Consider the following 27,430-nt stretch of genomic DNA (forward strand, 5'->3'; position numbering starts at 1 on the left):
GAGGTTAATTTCAAAACTTTATTTTAAAGTCACAAAGCTATGCCTTCCCAGTTTATAGCTACAAGCAAAGCCATGCTTTCTAGATCAGCAACATGAGTTGATGTGTTTGAGTCGTGGCATGTGAAGTCCCCATCTTGTCTTTTCAAAGAGCCATCCATATATCAAATGTGGAAAAATACTCACATGTGGTGGGAGAATCTGTGTTGCTCAATCTAAAAAATTATTTGAAAAGAAATCGACCTTCAGCCATGAATCCCCGCTTCTTCCGCCATCCCCTACTCAATTAGCATTGAACCTATTGACATTCCAGGTGCAGATATTGGGATCTAGAAAAACAGATCCACTTTACATATTGGTAAACTGAGACAAGGTCACTAGCTTTTCAGCCCCGTGAATAACATGTAGCATATCCTGAGGCATTGGATATAATTCACCCAAAGCCTGTTTCCCAGCCCATAAAAGACTGCTAGCCCACCAGTAATTGGGCTCCTACTGGCTGCAGAATTGGAATTTGGTGGGATTTTACAACGTGAAATGCCAGGGAACGTCTAGCCAGAAATTATTAGGAGGTGGCGGGCATGGTGATAAATGGGGTCAGAAAAGAAGGGTTCCCTCTGGTGCAGTAGTCTGGCAGCCATTCAAGAATTCTAGCATGATATCCACCTGGGTGTGCAGTCTATGCTTTACTTTTGTTCTTTCAATAAATCCAAAGAGAAATTGGTGGCAAAAAACTGGACACTAAAAAAAGCAAAAAAGTCAATGACTTACTTAGATATCCTTGTGATTCTTTCTGCATGGCTGTTATGGGGCAGTCTTTATGCGTTAACAACAGCTGTTTCAGCTGTGCCACCTCGTTTTTCAACATGGACACTTCATTCTGGAAAGAGATGGATCCAAGTCATGTTAAGAAGACCACAGAATACAAACCCAAGGCCCCGTGCACTTTCAACAATGTAACTGGCACACTTCTTTTCTGTTATGTCTGAATGACATTAATAATATTATTTAACAGGATTCACCTGAAAATTTGTAGCTTGCCTTTGATTTGGCCCTCAGGTTTACCAGGGGCTTTCTGAAGAGACTAGGTTTTAACTCAAGAGCTTAATCCTATTAAAAGTTACTTAGGTGGGACCCTCCATTCTACACTGATTGGGTGACTCTAGGCAGGTAACATAACCCAGCTAAGCTCCAGCAACCTTGGATGGGAATGAAAATAGTACAAAGTTCTTTGAGTTGTTGTGAGGATTAAATGACGTAATAGACGCAAAGCATGAAGAACAATGCCTAGCACAAACTAAGCACTCAATAAAGTAGCTCTCATAATAATTCTCTTCACGCTGTCTTTTTTTTTTTTTTTTAAAGATTTCTCTTTTTTTGACATGGACCATGTTTTTTCAAAGTCTTTATTGAAATTTGTTACAATACTGCTTCTGTTTTATATTTTGGTTTTTTGGGATCTTAGCTCCCCAACCAGGGATCGAACCCACACCCCCTGCACTGGAAGGCAAAGTCTTAACCACTGGACCACCAGGGAAGTCCCCATGCTATCTTACAGCCTCAGGTTTGACACTGATCACGAATAGAAGGTGAATGTGAGGCACTGGGAGGAACTGTGTGGCAGGATGAGTGGCTTCAAACTGAAATGCCCTCAGAATAAGCCGATTTCCCAAAAGAAGTTCTTCATGGGCTACAGTTCAACAGAGCACGTCCTTCTGCCTGATGCCACTTAGGAGGAAGCATGGAAGCATATGGAGCAAATGTTGGTCCTCTACTGGTGGGATCAGGTCAGCCCAGGGAGGCCAAGGGCAATAGAGTTTAGGGCCATGACTGAATTAATTTGACTGGTTCATTAACTAATTTGGCTAATTTCAGTCTATAAACTTTTTCCCTCCTCAGTATCAGGGTGTTGTGGATTTACTTAGATAAGTGCCACATATCTCCACTTTATGTAGTAATTCACAAAGATAGGTTCATAGTTTGTGGAATAATGTACTTGGCACCATCGTCTACAGATACAGTTGACCCTTGAACAACACGGGTCTGAACTGTGCGGGTCCACTTCTATGCAGATTTTTTCAACAGATAACAATACTGCATGATTAGCAGTTGACTGAATCTGAGGATGCGGAACCACGGATACAGAGGGCTGACGATGGGATTTGAGCACAAGCGGATTACGGGATCTGAGGCCAGTCTTGGAACCAATCCCTGCTGATATTGAGGGACAACTGTATAAATGTAGAACAGATGGTTCCAAGGTGCTGCCCCTTGATAAAAGTAAACTGTAAACGTAGCACTACCTCAAACAAGCCATTTTACAGTTGTGATAAATAATACCCTCTCTCTGGCCAGTGTTCATTTGTGGCTGTCACGCAATTCTACTCCACGTGGAGGAGACTTTTCAAAAGCATGCACACAGAAAAAGGTGTTTTAACATTTCTGTCATTAAGTTGTATCTACACTTTCAGTATGAACTTGGCTTTTCAGGCATGTATTTATCACCTAGAAAAGTAAGTTTGGGATTCTGAAGTTAATTTAAAAAATTATTTTGGAAAATTGTTTCAAAGAATACCTCCTAATTCCAAATTCATTGGCAAAATACATTATAAGCAATCAAATGTTGAGTAGCATGAATAAAAAAATAATAAAAATCTCATCTACAAGGCTTTTATGCCTATCTGACGAAAGGGGGGAGGGACAAGTTAGGAGATTGGGATTGACATATACGCACTACTATATATGAAATAGGTAACTAATAAGGACCTACTGTATAGCACAGGGAACTCTACTTAATATTCTGAAATAACCTATATGGGAAAAGAATCTAATAAAGATTCTTTTGGGTATGTGTATATGTATAACTGATTCACTTTGCTGTACACCTGAAACTAACACAACATTGTAAATCAACTATACTCCAATAAAAAATTTTTTAAAATGCCTGAGAAATTAGCACTAATGATGAATAAATCACTTAATTTCACAGGAAAATTGCTCTTAAATTTGAGAACATTCAGGAAGGTGAATTGCACCTCCCACCTCCAAATGAGTGTGGTTGATAAGGGGCCCTATCAAAGCTGAAAGTGACCCTTGTCAATTTGGGGGTCAATGGGACAAGTTTATTTATAGGACAATTTATTTTAGCCTTAAACACTAGTTTTTTTCTCTAATTTTATGCCCATTTAAATTCAGATAGCCATCCTTCCTTTTCCCAGCTCCCCCTCTGCTTAAAATAGCCTGTGTAAAAGAAAGTTACTTTTAGACCATTAAATAGAAGGCAGCCCCTGGTTAAAAACAAAACAAACAGACAAAAACAGAACAGAAAAAGGAGAAAAAGAAAACTAAGATGTTTGAATGTATACATATTTGGCCTCAAAATGAAATGTGATATGATTTGTATTTGGACTATAGAGATAACACTTTTCTGAAATCACAACTGCTAGACACCTGGACCCTAAGGGGAAACTGTCAGTTGCAGATAATGCAGACAATGGTTCTAAGAAAGTGGAGTTAAGCTCCAATCCTTAGTGAATCCAGCCATACTTTTCTTCCATGATCTAGGAAACAAATGAGGAAAGTATTTAAAATAAAACAGAACAGGATTCTGTTGCTTTCTTGTACTTCTGGAAGAAAAGAAAAATCTCACTTGGCGGCTGCCTTGGAGGGGATGATTTTAGTCTCCATTTCTTCCTCCTCTGTGTCCTCGGCAGTCACACCTTTTCTAGGCAGTCTTCCATCCCCCAGACTCAAAGTGTACACTGCCCCTTCCTTAAAAAAAACACTTTGAAATCCGTTCTTCGGGTTCCTACAATTGCAAGGAGCTAACTGCCTACAATACTCGGCATATCCCAAACCATTTCAGGATAAACCTTTTGCTTTCATGAGAGGCCACAATAAAACAGCACCAGTCACCACAACAAACAGTGTATGTGGTGTCCTGGCCTACAGCCAAAGCCCCATAGAAAATAGATGATTTTAGTGGCATTTTTGGTCTATGGACAGCAAAACACTTTATTAATAAACCAATACATTGTAAGTATAGAAACTGAGGACCTGGGAGTTGTGAGGGTCTGTAAAAATGTAGGAACCTGGAGAGCACTGTAACAAATGACCATCATTTAAAGATATATGTGAATATGGACATATTTCTTAATGTAATATATTAGTAATTATGTTATTTAGCTATGTTAGGGTTGGAAAACGAATGCCAATTAATATTCTCCATAGACAAGAACAATTAGCCTCCCTCTTGCTTAGATCATGCACACGTAAGTACGATACTGATAAGGACTAAATAAAAGTCTAATGGCCACAGAAGCAACAGAAATTCATGGGGCAGCTTCCAGCAGAAAAAGGAACTCTCAAATGAGAGTTGAGAATAATCGAGTTTGGCTCCCCAAATTGCCACACCAACCTAGTGTAAAACAAGGTGGTTGGACTAGTTTTCTAGTTACTTCCTGCAAGATCGTTTTTTATTCTATGAATTGCCTTCTATTGAGAATGCTAATTACCTAATAATCTAATGAAGGTCTCCATCTTGATTTTTTAGTCACTAGTTAATTGCTTTTGGTATTCTCAAATGGGCTTATGTATCAAGTCATATTTCCTAAGGGAGCCAGTCCTAGCACCTCCTGTACTTCCAAATCTTATCAGGGCAGATTCCAAAGCAACATTTACAGTTTCACTTTTGTGCAAAATTTCAAGTCCATGTACATGTCCATATTGTGAGAGTCTACAGAGCCTTCATCAGATTCCATAAGGGAGCATTTGGGTTAAAAACAGTCAAGAATCTCTGCCCTAGAGGAAGCGGAGTGAATCATGTGTGCTGTGCACATGCATAAACATTCCATATTGATAGGTACTGATAGATATCATTCCATATTGATAGACCGACTGATGTAGGAAATGCACAAATACTAGACTATATTTTAAATAAAAATCCTTTTCAAGATAACATTAATAGAAATCACCTTGAATACATTCTGGAAGGGAAGAACCAGATAGCAAATGTTTCAAAATGCATGAAAGAAATCAAAAGTGGCCTGCAGTTCTAGTAGGGAAATAAAAACCAGGACTTCTGGAGACATTTTCTTATTCTGAATTACCTTGCATTATGAATTGATGCAAATCACCGTTTTTTTGTTTTACTCCCTTGTGTAGGTTGTAATAATAACTATAGGTCTTCATATAGAAGCACTTTGCAAAAGCAAAGTATTAATAATAAGTATTGATTCTCTTGCTGAAATCAGCTCTTCATTCTTTTCTTTTTTCTAAACTAGTTTGGGTTTGCTACTCCTAAAAGTTTAGCCATTTAAATAGGGACTGTAAGAGTATAGATGTAGTTGTTAGATTAATCTGTTCTTAAACCCATAAAGTTGACTTGGGATGAAGTAGCACCCCTATATAGACACTCAACACTGTAATAACATACTTTAAACAAGCACTCCAAGAAGTCCCTAATAGCTACATTTTCAGTTTTTAGCTTTGGGGGATGTCATTTTGTTAATATGACAAACTCCAAATGCTTTTTGATGCAAGCAGTAGTCCATGCCAAAAAAATAATTATCAAAATGAGCCCTGCCACACAGCCCCTCCCCTATTTTTTTTTTTTTTTTCTTGTAGATTAACTGAGGCCAGGTTTGGTTCATTCTAAAACAAAGGACTTTCAATTTGTACAGCAACAGTTCCCATCTGGCCTATTCTCTTGCCAAGTCCTAAACCTGAGCTCGTGTGTCTAAAATTTCAGCAGCGACTTAGGCCATGTGTCTTTGCACTGAAAAAGAAAAGCAATTATTTCCGTGGGCGACCAGACGATTTCCATATCATCTATTGAACACAAACAATCCACTGAGCACCACATTAGCAGTTGATGAATTTAGAGCTGATCTCAGCCACTCTGTCAGTGAAAAGAATGTGGATTCCTTCATAGTTGAAGAACTTCCTAGAATGAAAGATCACAGAGCAGTGGGTTAGGTCAAGAGAAGGGTCGCTTGGGTCTTCATCCTACTACTTGCTGGTTGTGTGACTTTCAGGAAGACTCCTCATGTCCCCCGAGACTCAGTTTCTCCCAAATAAAATGTCAGATTGGGTGGTTTCTAATATTTCCCCCAATTCTTATACCTGTGTTGACCTCTTGGGTAGAGGTTTGTTGTGAGATGAGGAAATGAAGTCTGGAAGTTTGATTTTGTTTTCTCAGGTCTGATTTTTCCAATCTGAAGCTCTGCAGCCTAACTAGAAGATTTATGCTGGAAAACAACTCAAAAGTGGCAGCTGGCCATCCAGACCTTGGATATTCCTTTTGGCGGGAGTTTGTTTGTGTAGCACCTTCCATTTCTGTTTACTTAAAATTTGGCTCACTGGACCAGCCTCAAGAGAGACAACTTTTTCTTTTGACAAAGGTCCAGTGAGAGGGAAAGGGTCATTCAAAGGTAGCAGAATCTGCATGTCCTCTCCAGCATCACGTGGCACAATGCAGAGCACTCGGCATCACAGAAAACACGGAGCCCTTGTGGTTTCCGTCCCTGTGAAGCAAAGCAGTGGTTGGAAAACACCAACAACGTAGTCTTTTCAGAGACCGTCCCTTCCTCAGGCACTGCTTTAACAACCCAAAATACTGGTGCCTGTTGAATGGCCCCAATAGGACTTTTTTTCTGGTTTTCAGGGGCTAGAATTCTAGTATCTCTTATCCTTAGCCATTTGGGTTCTAAAAATGGGAAAATTAATAGATTAGGTTTGGGACTTCCCTGGTAGTCCAGTGGTTAAGAATCCGCCTTCCAATGCAGTGGACGCGGGTTTGAGCCCTGGTTGGGGAACTAAGATCCCACATGCTGCAGGACAACTAAGCCCGGGCCGCAACTACTGAGCCCGAGCGCCACAACTAGAGAGAAGCCTGCGAGCCGCAACAAAAGATCCCATGTGCCACAACTAAGACCCGACGCAGCCAAAAATAAATAAATAAATAAATAAATTAATTAATTAATTAATTAATTAAAATAAAATAAAATAAAATAAGTCTCTCTTCTGGCAATAAGCATGTTTTAAAATATACTCTTTTAAAAAAGTAGATTAGGTTCTCATAAAGGATATACCTTATATGTTAAGTACCTTATATGTTAAGTGAAAGCTATAACATATATGCATATGTCAAGTCATGAACACATCTGACGTCAAAGTAAACCAGTATCCTCACTTTTCCTGGCTCTCTGCTATGACCCCCTCCATGTCTTCAGGCTCTAGAAAGATGGTCAATACCCTGGGGTCATTCTGCAAGGACTCATTTTAGTTAAAACTGATTTAAAAACTTGTCCGCATCTGATTACATGTCAGCTGACTACTCAAGGCTCCTTCATCTAGGTCAGTGGGTCTCACTCAGGGATAATTTTGCCCCCCACGGGGGACATTTGGTATTGTCTGAACATTTTTCAGTTGTCACAACTTGGGGGTGGGGGAGAGGGTGCTACTGATACCTAGAGGGTAGAGGTCAAGGATACTGCTAAGTATCTACACTGCACAGGAGACAACAAAGAATTACTGAGCCCCAAGGTAATAGTGCTGAGATTGAGAAAACCTGCACCTGTTCATGGCCCTCTTGCAGATCTCAGAACTGGTAGCAAATTCCAGGGGTTCTCACATTTCAGTCATTACAAAACCACTGCTGTGATATTTGCTAGGTCACATACACCAGAACTTTTATTTACTTAACATGTTTGTACAAATTAACTCATTTTTTAATGATTTAGCCTGCTCCTTACCAAAAATATCTGTGAAACTGAAGGTTTGATGTTCTGATTACATTTTTCAGTACACATAAAAATTAAGATATGATTATTATTAATATTAAAAATGCGTGCCCATGTCCACCTAAAAGCTTCTCACATACTACTGTGCCTGCCAGATTCTAGAATTATAGGCTTTCAAGTTAGAGTGGTTTCAGCGGTGTTTGAGTCCAGCCAAACTCTGCGGCTTGATTCCCTTAAATCACATCTTTGCCAAGTGGTCAGGCAGCTAGTTCTTGGACACTCCAGAGACGGGGAGCTCATTCGTTTATTCAACAGATATTGAGTACAGACACTCAGGAACTCTCCATGCTAGACCCGACATTAGAAAAGGGGGTAAGTGGTCGGGGGAGAGGGTAACAAAACAGAGTCTCCAACTTCACACAAGCTTCGTACAAGCTAGTGGGAGGATTTATTATCTTACTTCCCCCAAATCTGCTATATACGTTTCCCAGTTTCTTTCTCATGTCTATCATTAAAAGAATGATACACTTGGGGGGTAGAGTGAACATCCATAAATGATGACAGTCAGTCCCTGTATAACCCAAACAGTGGGTCCATGTATAACCCAAACTGTCTTTGTATAATTTCAATTTGTACACTGGACGCCCCAAGACCATTTCCACTTAATGGAATTAAATATGCAAAGGGGGGTTTGGCACCCTAATTGCTCCTTTCTGAGGATGCACAGAGGATGGGGGGTGAAGGTGACCTATGAACTACTGAGGAGCAGATTCTCCCTATTTTAGGCATTCTTTCCCCTCTTCCCTCCACTCTTTAGCCATTATCTCTGCTCCTGGAAGCACTGTATAATCCAGCGCTATAATCCACCATTTTTACTGCTACCCCTGGACTGCTTGTCACTAATATAATACTTGCTTTTGCTTCTGCTGGTGAACAGTGCACTCCTTTCTGTGTTAGAACAAATGCCCTGAACTGCGTCATGTGTACGGCATGAAGTCCGCTGGAGAAGCTCCAGGTGCTGGAGGTTCTCAAAAACTCCTAGAAGTGGCCTTGTTATAAAATGTCCCCCCACTGAGCCAATCATGGAAAGCAAAAATCACGCAAGATTCAAATCTTGTCAAGTTTAAAAATGAGATGGAAATACGCCTTTTCTTATGGAGTAAAATAATAAACACAAACCTCCCTTTTTTCCATTAAACAAAAATATAGATAATCTAGAGCAAACTGAAGCAACTCCCTCACCCAGTGGACAGAAAGAGCGGCCTTTTGGTTGAAGATGTATTATGTACAAATGGCTCAAATGAGGTTATTATTCCCATTTTATAGATGAGGAAACTGAGAGCCAGAGAGGTTAAACCCAGCAAGTAGGTACGGAACAAGAGTTTGAACTTCTGTCTGACTGAGCTTCTGCTCCCAGCCCTATAACTTAATTGGGCAGGGCTTCCCTCCTCAGAGCAGACTGATGTAAAAATGAATGGTTGTTTTGTTTCGTAGAGTGTCTCGGAACTAATAAACCTTGAGGAATAAGCCTGCAGTTGCTCTGTGGGGTAAGGGGTGGTGTTACTGCTTAGGTCAACAAGTGCCTGCGGGGGCAGGAAATGCCAATGTTACACAGGGCCTTTGAGTCCTGGGGAGAGAGACAGTGGCCTGCACCTGAAGTTGCATGTTTGTCTGGGTGAGTTCTTCTGCTTTCTTTTCCAGTGACATCACCCAGACCTTCCTCTTCTGTCTGCAGCGGGTGGCGGCTGCCCGGTTCCGTTCCAGAAATTTCCGCCGCCTCTCGTCCGGATCCTCATCCACCACCCTTCGCCGGCGCCCCCCTGTGGGCTGAGGCGGCTGTATTGTCTGGGTGGGCTGCATCTGTTGTGTCGCTGGTGAAACCTGCTGGGAAAGAGAGGGAGGGGGTGATGGGGAAAGAGAAGGAACGGCTGCATAAGGTGTTGAAATGCAAAACACAGGGAGTCGCTTGTTTTAGTTAGCACATTACACTTGTTTTCTAAGAATGAAGTCAACAATGAAATCACCACGCTCGTGAAGAGGAAAAGCATCACCCCGCTATCTTCTATGATATTTTGGCAAGATACAGGGATGATCTGCAAAAAGAGAGTCAAGTAGATTTTTTTTCCCCTGACTGGCATTTGGCTGAATCATGATAGAAGAAACTTTTTTTTTCTCCTCAGATGTTAAAAATGTTTTAAGGTGCCTTGTAAAACCTGAAAGCGCCAATGTATGGCAACGCGTGAAAACAGAGGTCAGGGTGACTGTCAGCCTACTGATGAGTCTTCTGTCATCTGCAGAAAACTCCTTCTAGGCAGGTTGTGAATGCCTTTCATACTAATGGTGTCAAAACCATGTTCCTAGAACACACCTCTGGGACAGCACTGCCACTGTGACTCCTATCAAAAGAACCCCGTGAAGCCTGGAAAGCAGCTGAAATCCTTTTGTCACAATTTCACAGTTCTTACTGCAAATGCCTAGCTGGACCTGCAAACTCCAAATGGGCCTTTCTCCTCCTCAGAGCTTGATCAAGGCTGAGGGAGTTACAGGAGGTGGTGAGTGGGTGAATTTCTAGCTGATTGGGAAGCGGGGCCTTTGAAAGTCCATCCTGACGCAGCACTGAGCCCTGTTAATACACCTTGTCTGTTGACAGGGAGGGGTGGTTATATATACTTACATTATAAGGAAATCCTAGGAGTGGCAAAGCACTTTATTAAAAAGTTTTACTATGCTTATAGATTCCTTGTAAGGTCTGCATGGGGCTCAACAACATCTAAGGTTTTAGGGACTCCCACACATATAGCTTTATTTCCCTTCATACAGCAGACACTCAGCACCTAGTGAAATTTCTATGACTGACTGTTTATGAGTCTGGACACCTAATGCTTCCCTAATGCACTTCACTCCTTCCCTTTTCTTCATTCTCAATAAAGGGTGTTGTTTTTTTTTTTTCCCTCCCTCTCATTGCTCAGTCACTCAGGCTATGGCTGTAATACCTATAAAGTTGTTTTACAAGAGGCATTTAACCTGCAGAAATAACAGGCAAAAAGTTTAAAAAATGAAACCCAGCCACCTTTTCTACCACATTCCAACCCTATGATTGAAATCAATCAGAACGACTGTAATTGCACTAATAATGGCTCCTGGTTGACATCAGCTGACTGATGATGATATATTTTAATCCTAAACTCTATCAAACCCTACATGACTAACTGTAAAAGAACCAGGCTCAGGACTGAGGTTAGATTGCATCTCAGTAATTTTGTTTAAAGCAAAGACATTTTCTAAAACTGTTTATTGGCAATTCCTTTCCTCCGAATCACAGAGGAATAACAAAATAAATTGTCTAAGATCTTACTCACCAGAGCGGCTGATGAAGATGTATTCCTTGTTACTGGCAAACGTTTAGCACTAGTCATTTCAGATGCAGTAACTTCTGAGCTAACCACCGCAAAGCAAAGCACTAGGGAAGAAGGTACTAACCTCGCTATTTTTGCATTCTGTCGGGGTGGGGTGGGAGGGATAAATTGGGAGTATGGGATTAACAGGCAAAAAATGAATGAAATAAATTCATTCATTTCTTTGTATGAATTAGTGATCTCTCATTGCCAGCCCTAGACAAGACTCTCAAGTAGGCAAAACTGGGTTTTAATCTCCACTGCAGGGACCTCTTTTTCAATACTGTATTCTCCCACGCTAACTTAACAAAGCTTTATCCCCTGACGCTTGTCCTCTGCCTTTACCCAAAGGGGTAAGTTACATGGTGGTTTCAGGCACAGTCCAGGTTCAGGGTCAAGGTGTGGTTTGGTTAAGAGAAATTCCTGGTGGCCAAGGAGTGATACCAGGACTCTGAAGTCACATCCTTATATGCAAAAGAATCGCAAGAAGCCAGGAGAAATTGAAAATGCAACCCTAAGACCAGAATTTGTGTCTCTGATAATTATTGTTACCCATCATTATCTTTTTAAAATAGCATTCTGTCGGGGTGGGGTGGGAGGGATAAACTGGGAGTATGGGATTAACAGAGGCACACTACCATACATAAAATAGATAAACAAGAAGGATTTACTGTATAGCGCAGGGAACTATATTCATAGTTCTTGTAATAAACTATAATGGAAAAGAATAAAAAAGAATATAGATATACACATATATATGCATAACCAAATCACTTTGCTGTATACCTGAAACTAACACAATATTATAAACCAACTATACTTCAGTAAAATAAATAGAATGGCATTATGTTGACACAGATGCTCTGAAAATTTTGATCAAAAATAATTAATTGTAATTTCAAAATGACAGAATTTATTCCAAGTCATCTTAGAATCTCAGAGTTGGATGACCTTAATAAACTTCTATTGTTCTGACAATCATACAATTAGGCCACATGACAAGAATCTCAATACCAACCAAGTTAATACAGTTAACAGTGGCATTTTGAATATGGTCTAAGTGATCTTGTTCAAATTTCAACAAGACCAACGTGGACTTTTTCTTTTTAGTAGCATAGGATAAAAAAGCAACTTTGTGCAGCCAATTATAAAGGCAATTAACTGATTGCATATACAATTGGCCACTTACTGACTTGAAATGGAGGGCAATTGGCTAATTTGTAATTAGCTAATGAGTGGCTTTTATATTTAATGAACTGTTAAGCTTGTCTGTGAAGTAACTCGCTCACAAATGCAACCAAAACCTGATGCTATCCGTTTTTAAAAAAGATAAGTATACATGTGAATCTATCTGCCTATCTTTGACCTTGTACTATAGTTTTCTTTTTCCCTTCTAAATATATGTCCTACTATGGCACATGACTAAAAAGGTGCTTTGGATAGCATTTTATTGCTAAACTACTTGCTAAGCTTCTATCACATTATTCGGTTTGGAATTAATCATGGCTATCATGTATTGAAAATGCTGTGCCAAGGGCAAAACATTCTCTTATTTAATACTCCTAAGGGTCTATGAGCTTGGTCTATTATTACCCCATTTTACAGATGGGAAAACGGAGGCTTAGAGAGGTTCATCTACTGACCACAATCATACAACAAGTAAGGTGGGAAAAGAATGAAAGTTTTCTCACTCCAAAGCCTGCACTCTTATTTGCTGTATAGAATACCTCTAAGAACTTTGCAAAAGTAAGCTTAGCTAATAAATAAGCTTATCTACTGAATGGAGAGTTGCTTATGGATAACACATTTTGTGGATGGCTGTCCAGGTTTGGTGTGTGCTGGAGGGGGTGGTGCAAGATCTCTAAAAGCTGCCTGGTGAGAGGTACAGAGGCAGACAATGGAGGAGACAGTGAATAAGTGTGATCCCAAGCTTCTGACACCATTCTGACCCAGCTGGTTGGAACCTGGCAGTTTGAATGGGTGGAGGGAACTGACAAAGGTCATCCCACTTGAAGGTCCAAAATGTCTAGGGCTAGCCATGCTCCTAGACATGCCCTTCATCCACTTACTAAAACTCACTCGGGTACACGGACCCGCCTCTCTTCTTGGGCTGGGTGACATAACGTCTGCCAGATCCCCCGACCCTCTTCCAGTTGTGTCTAAATGCTGGCTTTCTTTCTAGCCACTCCTGGTGACTTTCCACCACTGGGATTTGGCCTTCCTCTTGAACTGATCATCTACAGAGCTTGGCTCTCTGCCTGCTCCCTCCAACACATTTCTCATTGGGTGGGATGAGTCACCTTTCTTTACCATTTACACAGCACCTTACACCCTAACATCCATTACTGGGCCTCTTTGTCTGCCTGAAATTGTTACTCTTTATATTTTTAACATTTACTGTTATTCAGAAGATTGCCCATTGTATTTAACTTCCATTTTACAGGTGACAAAATTGAGTCTCTATGATGTTATAAAGTACCGCAGCTAGAACCATGGTTAGAATTAACTTATTTTTCTCATCCTTTATACACATCTTTCTTTAAAGCTTAAATTCTTAATCCTCCATTGGTGTTACTTTTTTAGGGTTAACTTTATAACACACTACAAAAATAGATCTTGGAGAACTTGAAGCTTACGTTTGCCCCTAGAAACTAAACCTGATATTTACCTTATTAGTTATAGAAACTATGATCTGGTAGGGTCTTATGGGTAACCATTACCTCTTAGGAAATGAACAGAGCCCCCCAGAGTGTCAGATAGAACACCTGGGCTTGTCAAACAAGGTTGCTGCCAGTGAGCCCCACATTTGAGCTTGTACTGTTAACGAGAAGGGAGAAAGAGATGATGAAAAAGGTCTACCTGTGCTTGGTTGCCGGAGTGCAGGGGTGGGTGTGGCGAGGTCTGGTGATGTGCCGGGTGTGCATGAAGGTGGGAGTGGGAGTGATGATGTGGGTGGTTCTGCTGGTGATGGGGCTGAGGATGAGGATGGTGTGCTGGGTGCTGGTGCTGGTGCGGGTAGGGGTGATGGGCTGGCAGTGTCTGGTGCTGATGTGGGTGTGAGTGCATGTGATGGTGTGGCGTCTGGTCCTGACGGGACCCCATCATTTCCATCATGTGTCCCATGGTGTTCATATTCCCATTTGACATGGCAGCAGGGTGGTGAGTCAACGCAGCCTTCAACCTCTGAAACAGAACAAAACAAGAGGGGACAACTGAGGTCAGTCGTGTACACAATAGGGATTTTGAATCAAAATGACTCATATTTTCAATTTTATAATATTTTATGGTACTATTGTTAACATTTTTTTACTGGTAGCAGTATGACTTTTATATTAATTTCAAATTTTCATATAGATTATGGTAGGTAGAAGTATCAATGTCAGCCATGAATGTTAATTAATTCAACTGTCACGGGAAATGAGCAGGATACCCTAGATATTCTGCTAAAAGGTATTTCCTACTATCCAGTTGTTAATCATATCCTACTGACAGCCAAATGCAAGTATAAACCCAATGGAACCATTCAATATGATAATGCCACTGAACAAAGGGCCCATCTGATATGGCACTGTGTTTTATTTATTTATTCATAAGAATAAAAGATGTTTGCCTCTCAAAAGATTTCTCAGACCCAAAGAGGGAATAACTTCAAATTTTGGAATATAGGAACAGAACTAATGTTAAGTCTTCAAATTAGATTAGAAATCCATAACTTTTTGAGTCAATATGTAGATCTTTCCATTTGTTACTATGATACTTCTCACAGTCCCTTTAATAATCTAATTTTCTCACATAATAACGTTCTTCTGACTTTGGGAAGGAAATGAGGAAAGTAGAAGAATGTGGACCACTGCAATCCTACAGCTTCTTTGATGACCACACCACAGGCCAGGTACATCCAACACAAAAGGATCATCCATCAATAAGCAAACAGACATGCACACAAATAACTTCTCCCTGAATCTGATCTCTAAGCAGGGCTCAGCAAGCTTTTCTATAAAAAGTCAGATAGTAAATATTTTCCTCATTGCATGCCTTAAGGTCTCTCACAACTACTCAACTCAGCCCTTTCAGCACAAAAACAGCTGTATACAGTATGTAAACAAATGACATGACTATGCTGTGTTCCAATACAACTTTACTTAGGGACAGGATATCTGAATTTCATATAACTTTCACATGACACAAAATGCTATTCTACTTTTTATATTTTTCCATCATTTTAAAATGTAAAAACCATTTTTAGCTCCTGTGCTGTGCAAAATTAGGCAGTGGGCCCGATTTAAAGAGTCTGGGGCCAGATTTAAAGAATCAGTTGGCGGGGAAGACCTTCAAGATGGCGGAGGAGTAAGACGTGGAGATCACCGTCCTCCCCACAAATATCAAAAATACATCTACATGTGGCACAGCTCCTACAGAACACCTACTGAACGCTGGCGGAAGACCTCAGACTTCCCAAAAGAACAGACGGCAGAGGGCGACTTACATGCAGAGGCAGGGCCAAATCCAAAGCAGAACCCCGGGAGCTGTGCAAACAAAGAAGAGAAAGGGAAATCTCTCCCAGCAGCCTCGGGAGAGCGGATTAAATCTCCACAGTCAACTTGATGTACTCTGCATCTGTGGAATACCTGAATAGACAACTAATCATCCCAAAACGGAGGCGGTGGACTTTGGGAGCAGCTGTAGACTTGGGGTTTGCTTTCTGCGTCTAATTTGTTTCTAGCTTTATGTTTATCTTAGTTTAGTATTTAGAACTTATTATCATTGGTAGATTTGTTTATTGATTTGGTTGCTCTCTTCCTTTTTATATATATATATTTTTTTTTTTCCCCCTTTTTCTCTTTTTGTGAGTGTGTATCTGTATACTTCTTTGTGTGATTTTGTCTGTGTAGCTTTGCTTTTACCATTTGTCCTAGGGTTCTGTCTGTCCTTTTTTTTTTTTTTAGTATAGTTTTTAGCACTTGTTATCATTGGTGGATTTGTTTATTGCTTTGGTTGCTCTCTTCTTTTTTTTTTAATTACTTTTTAATTTTTTAATTTTAATAATTTTTTTTTTAATTTTAATAACTTTATTTACTTTATTTTATTTTTCTTTCTTTCTTTTTTTTTCCTTTTCTCCCCTTTCTTCTGAGCCGTGTGGCTGACAGGGCCTTGGTGCTCTGGCCAGATGTCAGGCCTGAGCCTCTGAGGTGGAGAGCCGAGTACAGGACATTGGTCCACCAGAGACCTCCCAGCCCCTCATAATATCAATCGACGAGAGCTCTCCCAGAGACCTCTGTCTCAACGCTAAGCCCAGCTCCACTCAATGACCAACAAGCTCCAGTGCTGGACACCGCATGCCAAACAACTAGCAAGACAGGAACACAACCCCATCCATTAGCACAGAGGCTGCCTAAAATCATAATAAGTTCACAGACATCCTAAAACACACCACTGGACATGGTCCAGCCCACCAGAAAGACAAGATCCCGCCTCATCCACCAGAACACCGGCACCAGTCCCCTCCACCAGGAAGCCTAAACAACACACTGAACCAACCTTACTCACTGGGGGCAGACATCAAAAACAATGGGAACTATGAACCTGCAGCCTGTGAAAAGGAGACCCCAAACACAGTAAGTTAAGCAAAATGAGAAGATAGAGAAATACACAGAAGATGAAGGAGCAAGGTAAAAACCCACCAGACCAAACAAGTGAAGAGGAAATAGGCAGTCTACCTGAAAAATAATTCAGAGTAATGATAGTAAAGATGATCCAAAATCTTGGAATTAGAATGGAGAAAATACAAGAAACGTTTAACAAGGACCTAGAAGAACTAAAGAGCAAACAAACAATGATGAACAACACAATAAATGAAATTTTAAAATTTCTAGAAGGAATCAATAGCAGAATAACTGACGCAGAAGAATGGATAAGTGACCTGGAAGATAAAATAGTGGAAATAACTGCCTCAGAGCAGAATAAAGAAAAAAGAATGAAAAGAATTGAGGACAGTCTCAGAGACCTCTGGGACAACATTAAATGCACCAACATTCGAATTATAGGGGTCCCAGAAGAAGAGAAAAAGAAAGGGACTGAGAAAATATTTGAAGAGATTATAGTTGAAAACTCCTCTAATATGGGAAAGGAAATAGTCAATCAAGTCCAGGAAGCACAGAGAGTCCCATACAGGATAAATCCAAGGAGAAACATGCCAAGACACATATTAATCAAACTATCAAAAATTAAATACAAAGAAAAAATATTAAAAGCAGCAAGGGAAAAGAAACAAATAACATACAAAGGAACCCCCATAAGGTTAACAGCTTATTAACTGTTATTTTTCAGCAGAAACTCTGCAATCCAGAAGGGAGTGGCAGGACATATTTACAGGGGTGAAAGGGAAAAACCTACAACCAAGATTACTCTACCCAGCAAGGATCTCATTCAGATTTGATGGAGAAATTAAAACCTTTACAGACAAGCAAAAGCTAAGAGAATTTAGCACCACCAAACCAGCTCTACAACAAATGTTAAAGGAACTTCTCTAGGCAGAAAACAAAAGAGAAGGAAAAGACCTACAATAACAAACCCAAAACAATTAAGAAAATGGTAATAGGAACATACATATCAATAATTACCTTAAATGTAAATGGATTAAATGCTCCAACCAAAAGACATAGACTGGCTGAATGGATACAAAAACAAGACCCACATATATGCTGTCTACCAGAGACCCACTTCAGACCTAGGGATACATACAGACTGAAAGTGAGGGGATGGAAGAAGATATTCCATGCAAATGGAAATCAAAAGAAAGCTGGAGTAGCAATTCTCATATCAGACAAACTAGACTTTAAAATAAAGACTATTGCAAGAGACAAAGAAGGACACTACATAATGATCAAGGGATCAATCCAAGAAGAAGATATAACAATTGTAAATATTTATGCACCCAACATAGGAGCACCTCAATACAGAAGGCAAATGCTTACAGCCATAAAAGGGGAAATCGACAGTAACACAATAATTGTGGGGGACTTTAACACCACACTTTCACCAATGGACAGATCATCCAAAATGAAAATAAATAAGGAAACACAAGCTTTAAATGATACATTAAACAAGATGGACTTAATTGATATTTATAGGACATTCCATCCAAAAACAACAGAATACAATTTCTTCTCAAGTGCTCATGGAACATTCTCCAGGATAGATCATATCTTGGGTAACAAATCAAGTCTAGGTAAATTTAAGAAAATTGAAATCGTATCAAGTATCTTTTCCAACCACAATGCTATAATACTAGATATCAATTACAGGAAAAAAACTGTAAAAAATTCAAACACATGGAGGCTAAACAATACACTATTAAATAACCAAGAGATCACTGAAGAAATCAAAGAGGAAATAAAAAAATACCTAGAAACAAATGATAATGAAAATACAACAACCCAAAACCTATGGGATGCAGCAAAAGCGGTTCTAAGAGGGAAGTTTATGCCAGTACAATCCTACCTCAAGAAACAAGAAACATCTCAAACAAACAACCTAAACTTACACCTAAAGCAATTAGAGAAAGAAGAACAAAAAAACCCCAAAGTTAGCAGAAGGAAAGAAATCATAAAGATCAGATCAGAAATAAATGAAAAAGAAATGAGGGAAACGATAGCAAAGATCCATGAAACTAAAAGCTGGTTCTTTGAGAAGATAAACAAAATGGATAAACCATTAGCCAGACTCATCAAGAAAAAGAGGGAGAGGACTCAAATCAATAGAGTTAGAAATGAAAAAGAAGAAGTAACAACTGACACTGCAGAAATACAAAGGATCATGAGAGATTACTACAAGCAACTATATGCCAATAAAATGGACAACCTGGAAGAAATGGACAAATTCTTAGAAAAGCACAACCTTCCGAGACTGAACCAGGAAGAAATAGAAAATATGAACAGACCAATCACAAGCACTGAAATTAAGACTGTGATTAAAAATGTTCCAACAAACAAAAGCCCAGGACCAGATGTTTTCACAGGCGAATTCTATCCAACATTTAGAGAAGAGCTAACACCTATCCTTCCCAAACTCTTCCAAAATATAGCAGAGGGAGGAACACTCCCAAACTCATTCTATGAGGCCACCATCACCCTGATACCAAAACCAGACAAAGATGTCACAAAGAAAGAAAACTACAGGCCAATATCATTGATGAACATAGATGCAAAAATCCTCAACAAAACACTAGCAAACAGAATCCAACAACACATTAAAAGGATCATACACCATGATCAAGTGAGGTTTATCCCAGGAATGCAAGGATTCTTCAATATACACAAATCAATCAATGTGATATACCATATTAACAAATTGAAGGAGAAAAAGCGTATGATCATCTCAATAGATGGAGAAAAAGCTTTTGACAAAATTCAACACCCATTTATGATAGAAACTCTCCAGAAAGTAGGCATAGAGGGAACTTACCTCAACATAATAAAGGCCATATATGACAAACCCACAGCCAACATCGTTCTCAATGGTGAAAAACTGAAATCATTTCCACTAAGATCAGGAACAGGACAAGATTGCTCACTCTCACCACTATTATTCAACATAGTTTTGGAAGTTTTAGCCACAGCAATCAGAGAACAAAAAGAAATAAAAGGAATCCAAATAGGAAAAGAAGAAGTAAAGCTGTCACTGTTTGCAGATGACATGATACTATACCTAGAGAATCCTAAAGATGCCACCAGAAAACTACTAGAGCTAATCAATGAATTTGGTAAAGTAGCAGGATACAAAATTAATGCACAGAAATCTCTTGCATTCTTAAACACTAATGATGAAAAGTCTGAAAGAGAAATTAAGGAAACACTCCCATTTACCACTGCAACAAAAAGAATAAAATACCTAGGAATAAGCCTACCTAAGGAGACAAAAGACCTGTATGCAGAAAACTATAAGATATTGATAAAAGAAATTAAAGAGATGCAAACAGATGGAGAGATATACTATGTTCTTGGATTGCAAGAATCAACATTGTGAAAATGACTGTACTACCCAAAGCAATCAACAGATTCAATGCAATCCCTATCAAACTACCAAAGGCATTTTTCACAGAACTAGAACAAAAAATTTCACAGTTTGTATGGAAACACAAAAGACCCCAAATAGCCAAAGCAATCTTGAGAAAGAAAAACGGAGCTGGAGGAATCAGGCTCCCTGAATTCAGACTATACTACAAAGATACAGTAATCAAGACAGTATGGTACTGGCACAAAAACAGAAATATAGCTCAGTGGAACAGGATAGAAAGCCCAGAGATAAACCCATGCACATATGGTCACCTTATCTTTGATAAAGGAGGCAAGAATATACAATGGAGAAAAGACAGCTTCTTCAATAAGTGGTGTTGGGAAAACCAGACAGCTACCTGCAAAATGATGAAAGTAGAACACTCCCTAACACCATACACAAAAATAAACTCAAAATGGATTAAAGGCCTAAATATAAGGCCAGACACTATAAAACTCTTAGAGGAAAAGATAGGCAGAACACTCTATGACATAAATCACAGAAAGATCCTTCTTGATCCACCCCCTAGAGAAATGGAATTAAAAACAAAAATAAACAAATGGGACCTAATGAAACTTAAAAGCTTTTGCACAACAAAGGAAACCATAAACCATAAAATGAAAAGGCAACCCTCAGAATGGGAGAAAATATTTGCAAACGAAGCAACTGACAAAGGATTAATCTCCAAAATATACAAGCAGCTCATGCAGCTCAATATCAAAAAAACAAACAACCCAATCCAAAAATGGGCAGAAGACCTAAATAGACATTTCTCCAAAGAAGATATACAGATTGCCAACAAACACATGAAAGGATGCTCAACATCACTAATCATTAGAGAAATGCAAATCAAAACTACAATGAGGTATCACCTCACACCAGTCAGAATGGCCATCATCAAAAAGTCTACAAACAATAAATGCTGGAGAGGGTGTGGAGAAAAGGGAACCCTCTTGCACTGCTGGTGGGAATGTAAATTGATACAGCCACTATGGAGAACAGTATGGAGGTTCCTTAAAAAAGTAAAAACAGAACTACCATACGACCTAGCAATCCCACTACTGGGCATATACCCTGAGAAAACCATCATTCAAAAAGAGTCATGTACCAGAATGTTCATTGCAGCTCTATTTACAGTAGGCAGGACATGGAAGAAACCTAAGTGTCCATTGACAGATGAATGGATAAAGAAGATGTGGCACATATATACAATGGAATATTACTCAGCCATAAAAAGAAATGAAATTGAGTTATTTGTAGTGAGGTGGAAGGACTTAGAGTCTGTCATACAGAGTGAAGTTAAGTCAGAAAGAGAAAAATACCGTATGCTAACACATATATAGGGAATCTAAAAAAAAAAAAAGGTTGTGAAAAACCTAGGGGCAACACAGGAATAAATATGCAGATGTAGAGAATGGACTTGAGGACATGGGGAGGGGGAAGGGTAAGCCGGGACGAAGTGAGAGAGTGGCATGGACATATATACACTACCAAATGTAAAATAGATATCTGGTGGGAAGCAGCCGCATAGCACAGGGAGATCAGCTCGGTGCTTTGTGACCACCTAGAGGGGTGCGATAGGGAGGGTGGGAGGGAAGGAGACGCAAGAGGGAAGAGATATGGGGATATATGTATATGTATAGCTGATTCACTTTGTTATAGAGCAGAAACTAACACACCATTGTAAAGCAATTATACTCCAATAAAGATGTTAAAAAAAAAATCAGTTGGCAATCAACTTGGTCGCAGTTTCTTCAAAATTGTTTTTTCTTGTACACAGACAATTATCATCATATCCTGAGGGGCACAATGTACTAAGTACTGTATAATGCAGTTACCCCTTGGAAATGTATCTTCTGCAGAGATGATATCCTAGTTGGCAAGCTTACATTGGCTACATAAAATATTTACTAGGGGACTCAAAGTTCTCTCCTGATTTGCATTCTTTTCTGATTGATGATGGTGGTGTGTAATCACTGTGAAATGGAAGAGTTGTATTTAAATGATGATCAAAGCAACCATGTGCCAGCCCTGTACAATATTAATGATTCTCAGCTGGTCAGAGTAAACTATTGATAAGTACCAATTCAATTCGTCAAAATCTTTAGTCAAATATAAACAGCCTTCACTTGTTAAAAAAAGGGGGGGCAGTTTGACAGACTATATGTTAATATCTGATAATCATTGAATACATTTCCTGTGTCCTGATGCAGTAACCACTGAGCCCACTTGCCACCTCTTTCATGAGCAACATGTACCACACAGAAGCTACTGATCTGCATCTGGATCATCCTGAAAAAGTTAAGCTTCCTGAATCCCTGGGAATGATTAGATGCTGTATATTGTGTTTATTACTAAACAGAAAAGTGAACAGATACTCATCTACAATTTTTAGAAATGATTTCACTGTTTTTATAAAAATGCTCATTATAAAAAATTTAAGCAACCCTAAAAGTACAATGAAGTCAGCAACCAATGAACCAAATGCATTGTTTGTTTGGTGGGTGAACAGTATTCCAGACAGCTCTCTCTGTGCATATGTAGAGACAGAAGAACAAGTAGAATAATTTTATAACAATGGGATCATAATAGCACGTGGTTTAAAAAAACTCTTATTTGAATAGAACATAAACAAAAGAAGTGAACATTGGATGAATTGCTGGACTTCAGATACACGTTTCTTTACTCCAAGAAAAGTTTCTAAGTGACATCTCCAAACTTAAAAGTGAAGAAAATTATGAAAAAATATATTGAGATCATTATTTTTAAATTGACATAGCAAATACTGTTGATGGATTTTGAGACTATTCTTTACAATTTCATTATTATAAAAATATGCAGCTGCATATTAAAAAAACAAAAAACAAAAAACTACTACAAGAATATGTGGTGAGAAAGTAAAAACTACCTGCTTACCTTCTTCCTTCTAAGCCCCATTCCTCAGATATAACCACCAAGTATCCACAGACATATCCTTAACGTTTATCAGAATACGTTTGTGCAAGCCCTTTTTATGATATATCGTTTTGTATCTTGCTTTTTTTCACTTCAACAATACATATCTTTGACACCTTGCCATATCAGTAAAAATAGCTAATAATAACTGCTGGCATCAACTGAGCACTCACTACGTGCCACTCCTCATTCTGTGTTTGACAAGTATTAACTCACCTAATCTTCAGAACAACCCTGCAAGGCACAAAGAGAGACTAAGCCATGTGCCCAAGCTCTCGCCGCTGGAGAGGGGTGGAGGTGAGTTACCTCCACAGCCTGTTCTCTACGCCAGCAGAGAAAGAGCTGAAAGGCTTGTCATGCACACTTTGCCAAAACAGGAATAAACTGTGTTATACCACCTCCCCATCATCAAAAGGAAAGGCAGAAAGAAGAGCAGGGCCCAGAAGAAAATGGCAAGATGCCATTGCTGCACAGTCCAGCACACAAGTGGAGACCCAGATACACTCGTTCCAAAGCTTGGCAGAGGGAAGGGTGGGTGGTGAGAATTTCCAGGCAGCTCAACTGCAGCAAAGGACCATCCAGAGCTTAGCACGATCACCTCTCGTTACATTTATGAAGATGGGTACTTATATTTCCCCCCCAAACACAGATCTGATAAGATCCAGGTATCTGTTCTCCCTAGCCCTACTTCCTAACTTTCAGATATATTACCGTTCTAGGTCTTTCCAATGTTCAGAGGATGAAGGTCAAGCCCTTAATATAGTATATGCGTAGGCACTGAGGAGTGTGGCCCGGCCTTCCCATCAGCTCTTTGCATTTGATCATCTTCTTGCCTGGCATGATCTTTCCTTTTCCTCAGACATTCTAGAGCTCTCAGCCGCAGGATCCTCCTTAGTAAAATTCTCCCTGGTCTCCTGGTCTAAATCAATTCCTGTTGTTACATGGACCCAGTAGAACCATATTCCTCTTTTTAAAATTCAGTTTGTAGTTACGATTTTTAGTATGATCATTCAATTAATACCCACCAACCATCCCAGATTATAAGCTTCATGACAGCAGGAACCATGCTGGATTTTGCTCAGTATTAAATTCAAAGCTTTAGCACAGAGCCTGGTACATATTGGGCACTGAATTCATATTTCTGGAATGAATGAATGAATGAAACTTTCTGAGGTTTAGGATGCGAATGTAGCATTTTCATCTTGGATCACTGCAGGTGGTATTCATATGAAAGGACAATTTTATCAGACAACCAACATTAGCAGAATGACTTCAGAAGCCATACAGGCAGGTGGACTACAAAAATACTGTCAAAAGAGATCCCCGCTCCACACCCTGCCTGCCCTCTAAAAATGATAACAGAAGGGACTTCCCTGGTGGTCCAGTGGTAAAGAATCTGCCTTACAATGCAGGGGATGCAGGTTTGATCCCTAGTCGGGGAACTAGGATCCCATGTGTGGCGGGGCAACTAAGCCCGCATGCCACAACTACAGTGCTTGCACGCCTCAACTAGAGCCTGCGAGCTGCAAACTACAGAGCCCACGTGCTCTGGAGCCTGAGCGCCACAACTACAGAGCCCATGCACCCTGGAGCTGAGCGCCACAACTAGAGAAGAGAAAACCTGCACGCCACAACTAGAAAGAAGCCCACGCACCACAACGAGGAGCCCACACGCCACAACAAAAGGCATGCCTCAACGAAGATCCCGCGTGCTGCAACTAAGACACCACACAGCCAAAAATAAATAAATAAATAAATAAATAAAAAATAAAAATCTAAAAAAATGATAACAGAAAAAAAGGAAACACAAATAAACAAAAGGAATGCACATTAACTTCATCTTGATACATTTTCCCTGAAAGAGTAGCATGGAAAATTGAAAAGCTGTTTAGCAGTGGGTCACTATGTTTTCCCTTCAATGCTACAAACAACTTTTCCATCTTTAATTAGGAGCAAATTGAGCCTGACAAATAAATACTATGCACCAGATCTTCATCTCTCAAATAATTAGCTTGTACTGTTAAGGGAAATTACTTGATTGCCTCAAGTCTATTCTTGCAGGTTTCATGCCAAGACAATAATACTAATAAGCCTTATAACATTCCATTTAACTGTTCGTTCAACAAATATTTATTGGGCACTAATGTTAGGCACATTATTATTTGCCCACTACCCAAAGGAAATGGGAGATACATAAAACCAAAGCCTTTTTGAAGTACTGGAAAGAAAACACACACACCCGAGTGTGGAAATGAAGACTTTTAAGCACCCCTTAGAGAATCTCAGGCCTGTGGGTTGAGTCCACCCCCAAAGCACCAGCCTACCCCATCTTTGAAAGGAAGGCGGTGAAGAGAAATGATTATCGAGCTGCTTTGCATATGCCACATTTAATATTCTCCATGTCATTTCTAAACAGTTTGGGGCACTTCTAAAATCCTAAAGAGACTGCTGTTTCCCTGTATCCTGGTGCCAACAAGACTCATCGCCCTATAAATCATTAAAGCATACCAAATAAAGATATTTGTACCCCACTCTCTTAGGGATGATAAATGACCAGCAAATGAGTCCAAGCTGTATTTTGCAGAATGATTTTTCTTTTTGAAGCCGAACTGTGTCTTATTTTAAATAACATTCTACACAATGCCAAGAAAAGGCAAGGGAGAGAGGGAAATTAATGAGCAAATAAACATATATTTTTCAGCTATAAAAACCAGGGCTGTTACTGAGGTGCGACTGCAAGAAAGAAAAAATGATTCTGTTTACTTTCTCTCATCCTCTACCACATCCATTTATTTGAGAGAGCAAATCAGGAGAGACAGCGAGAAGCCTGACACAGCTGGTTTCAGTCAATAGGGGTCATTTTCATTCGGTCTGTGTATTTTATCAGCTCCTTGTTCACTGTTCCCAATGGGAGGATGGGCCTGCTGCCCAGGCTCTGAGTTCTGGTAAGAAACCAGCTATCTACCTCATCCCATACCATGCACGACCGCTGCCACGGTGGCCCTGTCCCAGCCCCTCTTTACTCTCCAGCTTAGCACAGTTTTGCATCACAGCATGTCCTGTGAGGCCCAGGTACACGCAAACGTCATTACCTCCACGTGGGTGCATGCATGTGGCCTGCGTGAGCACACACGCACGACACACCCACCCACACCCACCCCAGGCAATTTATCTCCCATTAACAACTCACTCTTGCCAGTTAGAAACATTTGTGGAACTGTAAAAACATTTCTTCTCCATTTTCAGCTCGGCCGATTGCTTATGCTTTACAGACTCTGAAAGCCAAACCGAATTAAACAAATATTTGAAATTCAGTTGGATGGGGGGTGGGGATGGTTGAAGCATTCTTTCTAGAAAGGTTTTAATTAAAAACGGCTCTTGGGTTTTGTTCCAGCAAAGAATGTGATAACATCAAAATGTAGTGTTGCTGAGTTGACCACAAGTAAGAGACTATATGAAAATAAGATAAAATCCATCTTCATATTTCCTTTCGAATACAAAACAATTGCCGTCAGTGGCCACCCCAAGGTATTTCTGTATTTCTGTAAATGTAATTTCTTCTTTCTTTCTCCTTCCCAACACAGTTGATCAGCTGAGGTGGTAACACAGGCTCCTGAATGGTCCAAATGGTCAATGGTGTGACACCTCCAGAAGCCTTCACTGGAGGAGTGCTTGCAATATCGATGATTACTGACTTGCTCTAGGCATCAAGGATTTCTGAAATCAAGTCTCTGAATTCACGAAAAATAACTGTTATTTATCCACTGAATTTTATGACACTATGTCGCCAGTTGGATCCCAAAATGCTTCCCGAAGTTGGAGAGAGGTAGGGATGAGACCGTGCCATGGGGTAGTTACACACGCTCTGAACTTCACTTAGCCAAGGCAGAAATAGTTTTAATGCCCAGAGTCACATCCTGGCTTCAGGATGTCTGTTGAGAATGATCGTATAACTCTGACCGCAGAGTGGATCTTAAAATCCACATTTATTTCAGAATCATTGTTAAGAAAATTAATTAAAATCACACCCGGCTTAATCACTTGGCATAAAATATGCTCCTTTCAAAACTTGTATAATGGAACTCAGCTCTGATGGTTTCACAGGTTAAGTATTCTTCTGCTTTAGATTTTGGTTTGGTAGTAAAATTTCAAATAAGGCTACCAGGTTGGCAGAAGAGATTACCAGGGAAAGGGGAGGATCCTATAAGGTCTGGGGGGAAAACTATTCATACTCTTTGTCATGTTGTCATTACAAAGTATTAACTCTGAAGATATTAGAAATGATGT

The 27,430-nt window shown here is 39.7% G+C and overlaps 1 protein-coding gene across 7 annotated transcripts in view; it reads right to left on the reverse strand.

The window, feature by feature from the left end:
* Window positions 1-27,430, reverse strand: part of CREB5 (cAMP responsive element binding protein 5) — a 408,270-nt gene that overhangs the window by 6,613 nt on the left and 374,227 nt on the right. For 5 of the 7 annotated variants that reach the window (XM_057549812.1, XM_007193491.2, XM_057549811.1 and 2 more), the window contains 3 exons: window positions 13,994-14,317; window positions 9,393-9,623; window positions 769-877 (listed from right to left, as the gene is read on the reverse strand). In XM_057549812.1, the coding sequence (XP_057405795.1) occupies window positions 769-877; window positions 9,393-9,623; window positions 13,994-14,317 (664 nt within the window). Of the gene's footprint in view, window positions 1-183; window positions 213-768; window positions 878-9,392; window positions 9,624-13,993; window positions 14,318-27,430 lie in introns of all 7 variants that reach the window. The other 2 variants (XM_007193494.2, XM_007193493.3) reach the window with 2 other exon arrangements.

The sequence above is a fragment of the Balaenoptera acutorostrata genome, chromosome 7 (assembly GCF_949987535.1).
Source record: "Balaenoptera acutorostrata chromosome 7, mBalAcu1.1, whole genome shotgun sequence".
Taxonomy (NCBI): domain Eukaryota; kingdom Metazoa; phylum Chordata; class Mammalia; order Artiodactyla; family Balaenopteridae; genus Balaenoptera; species Balaenoptera acutorostrata.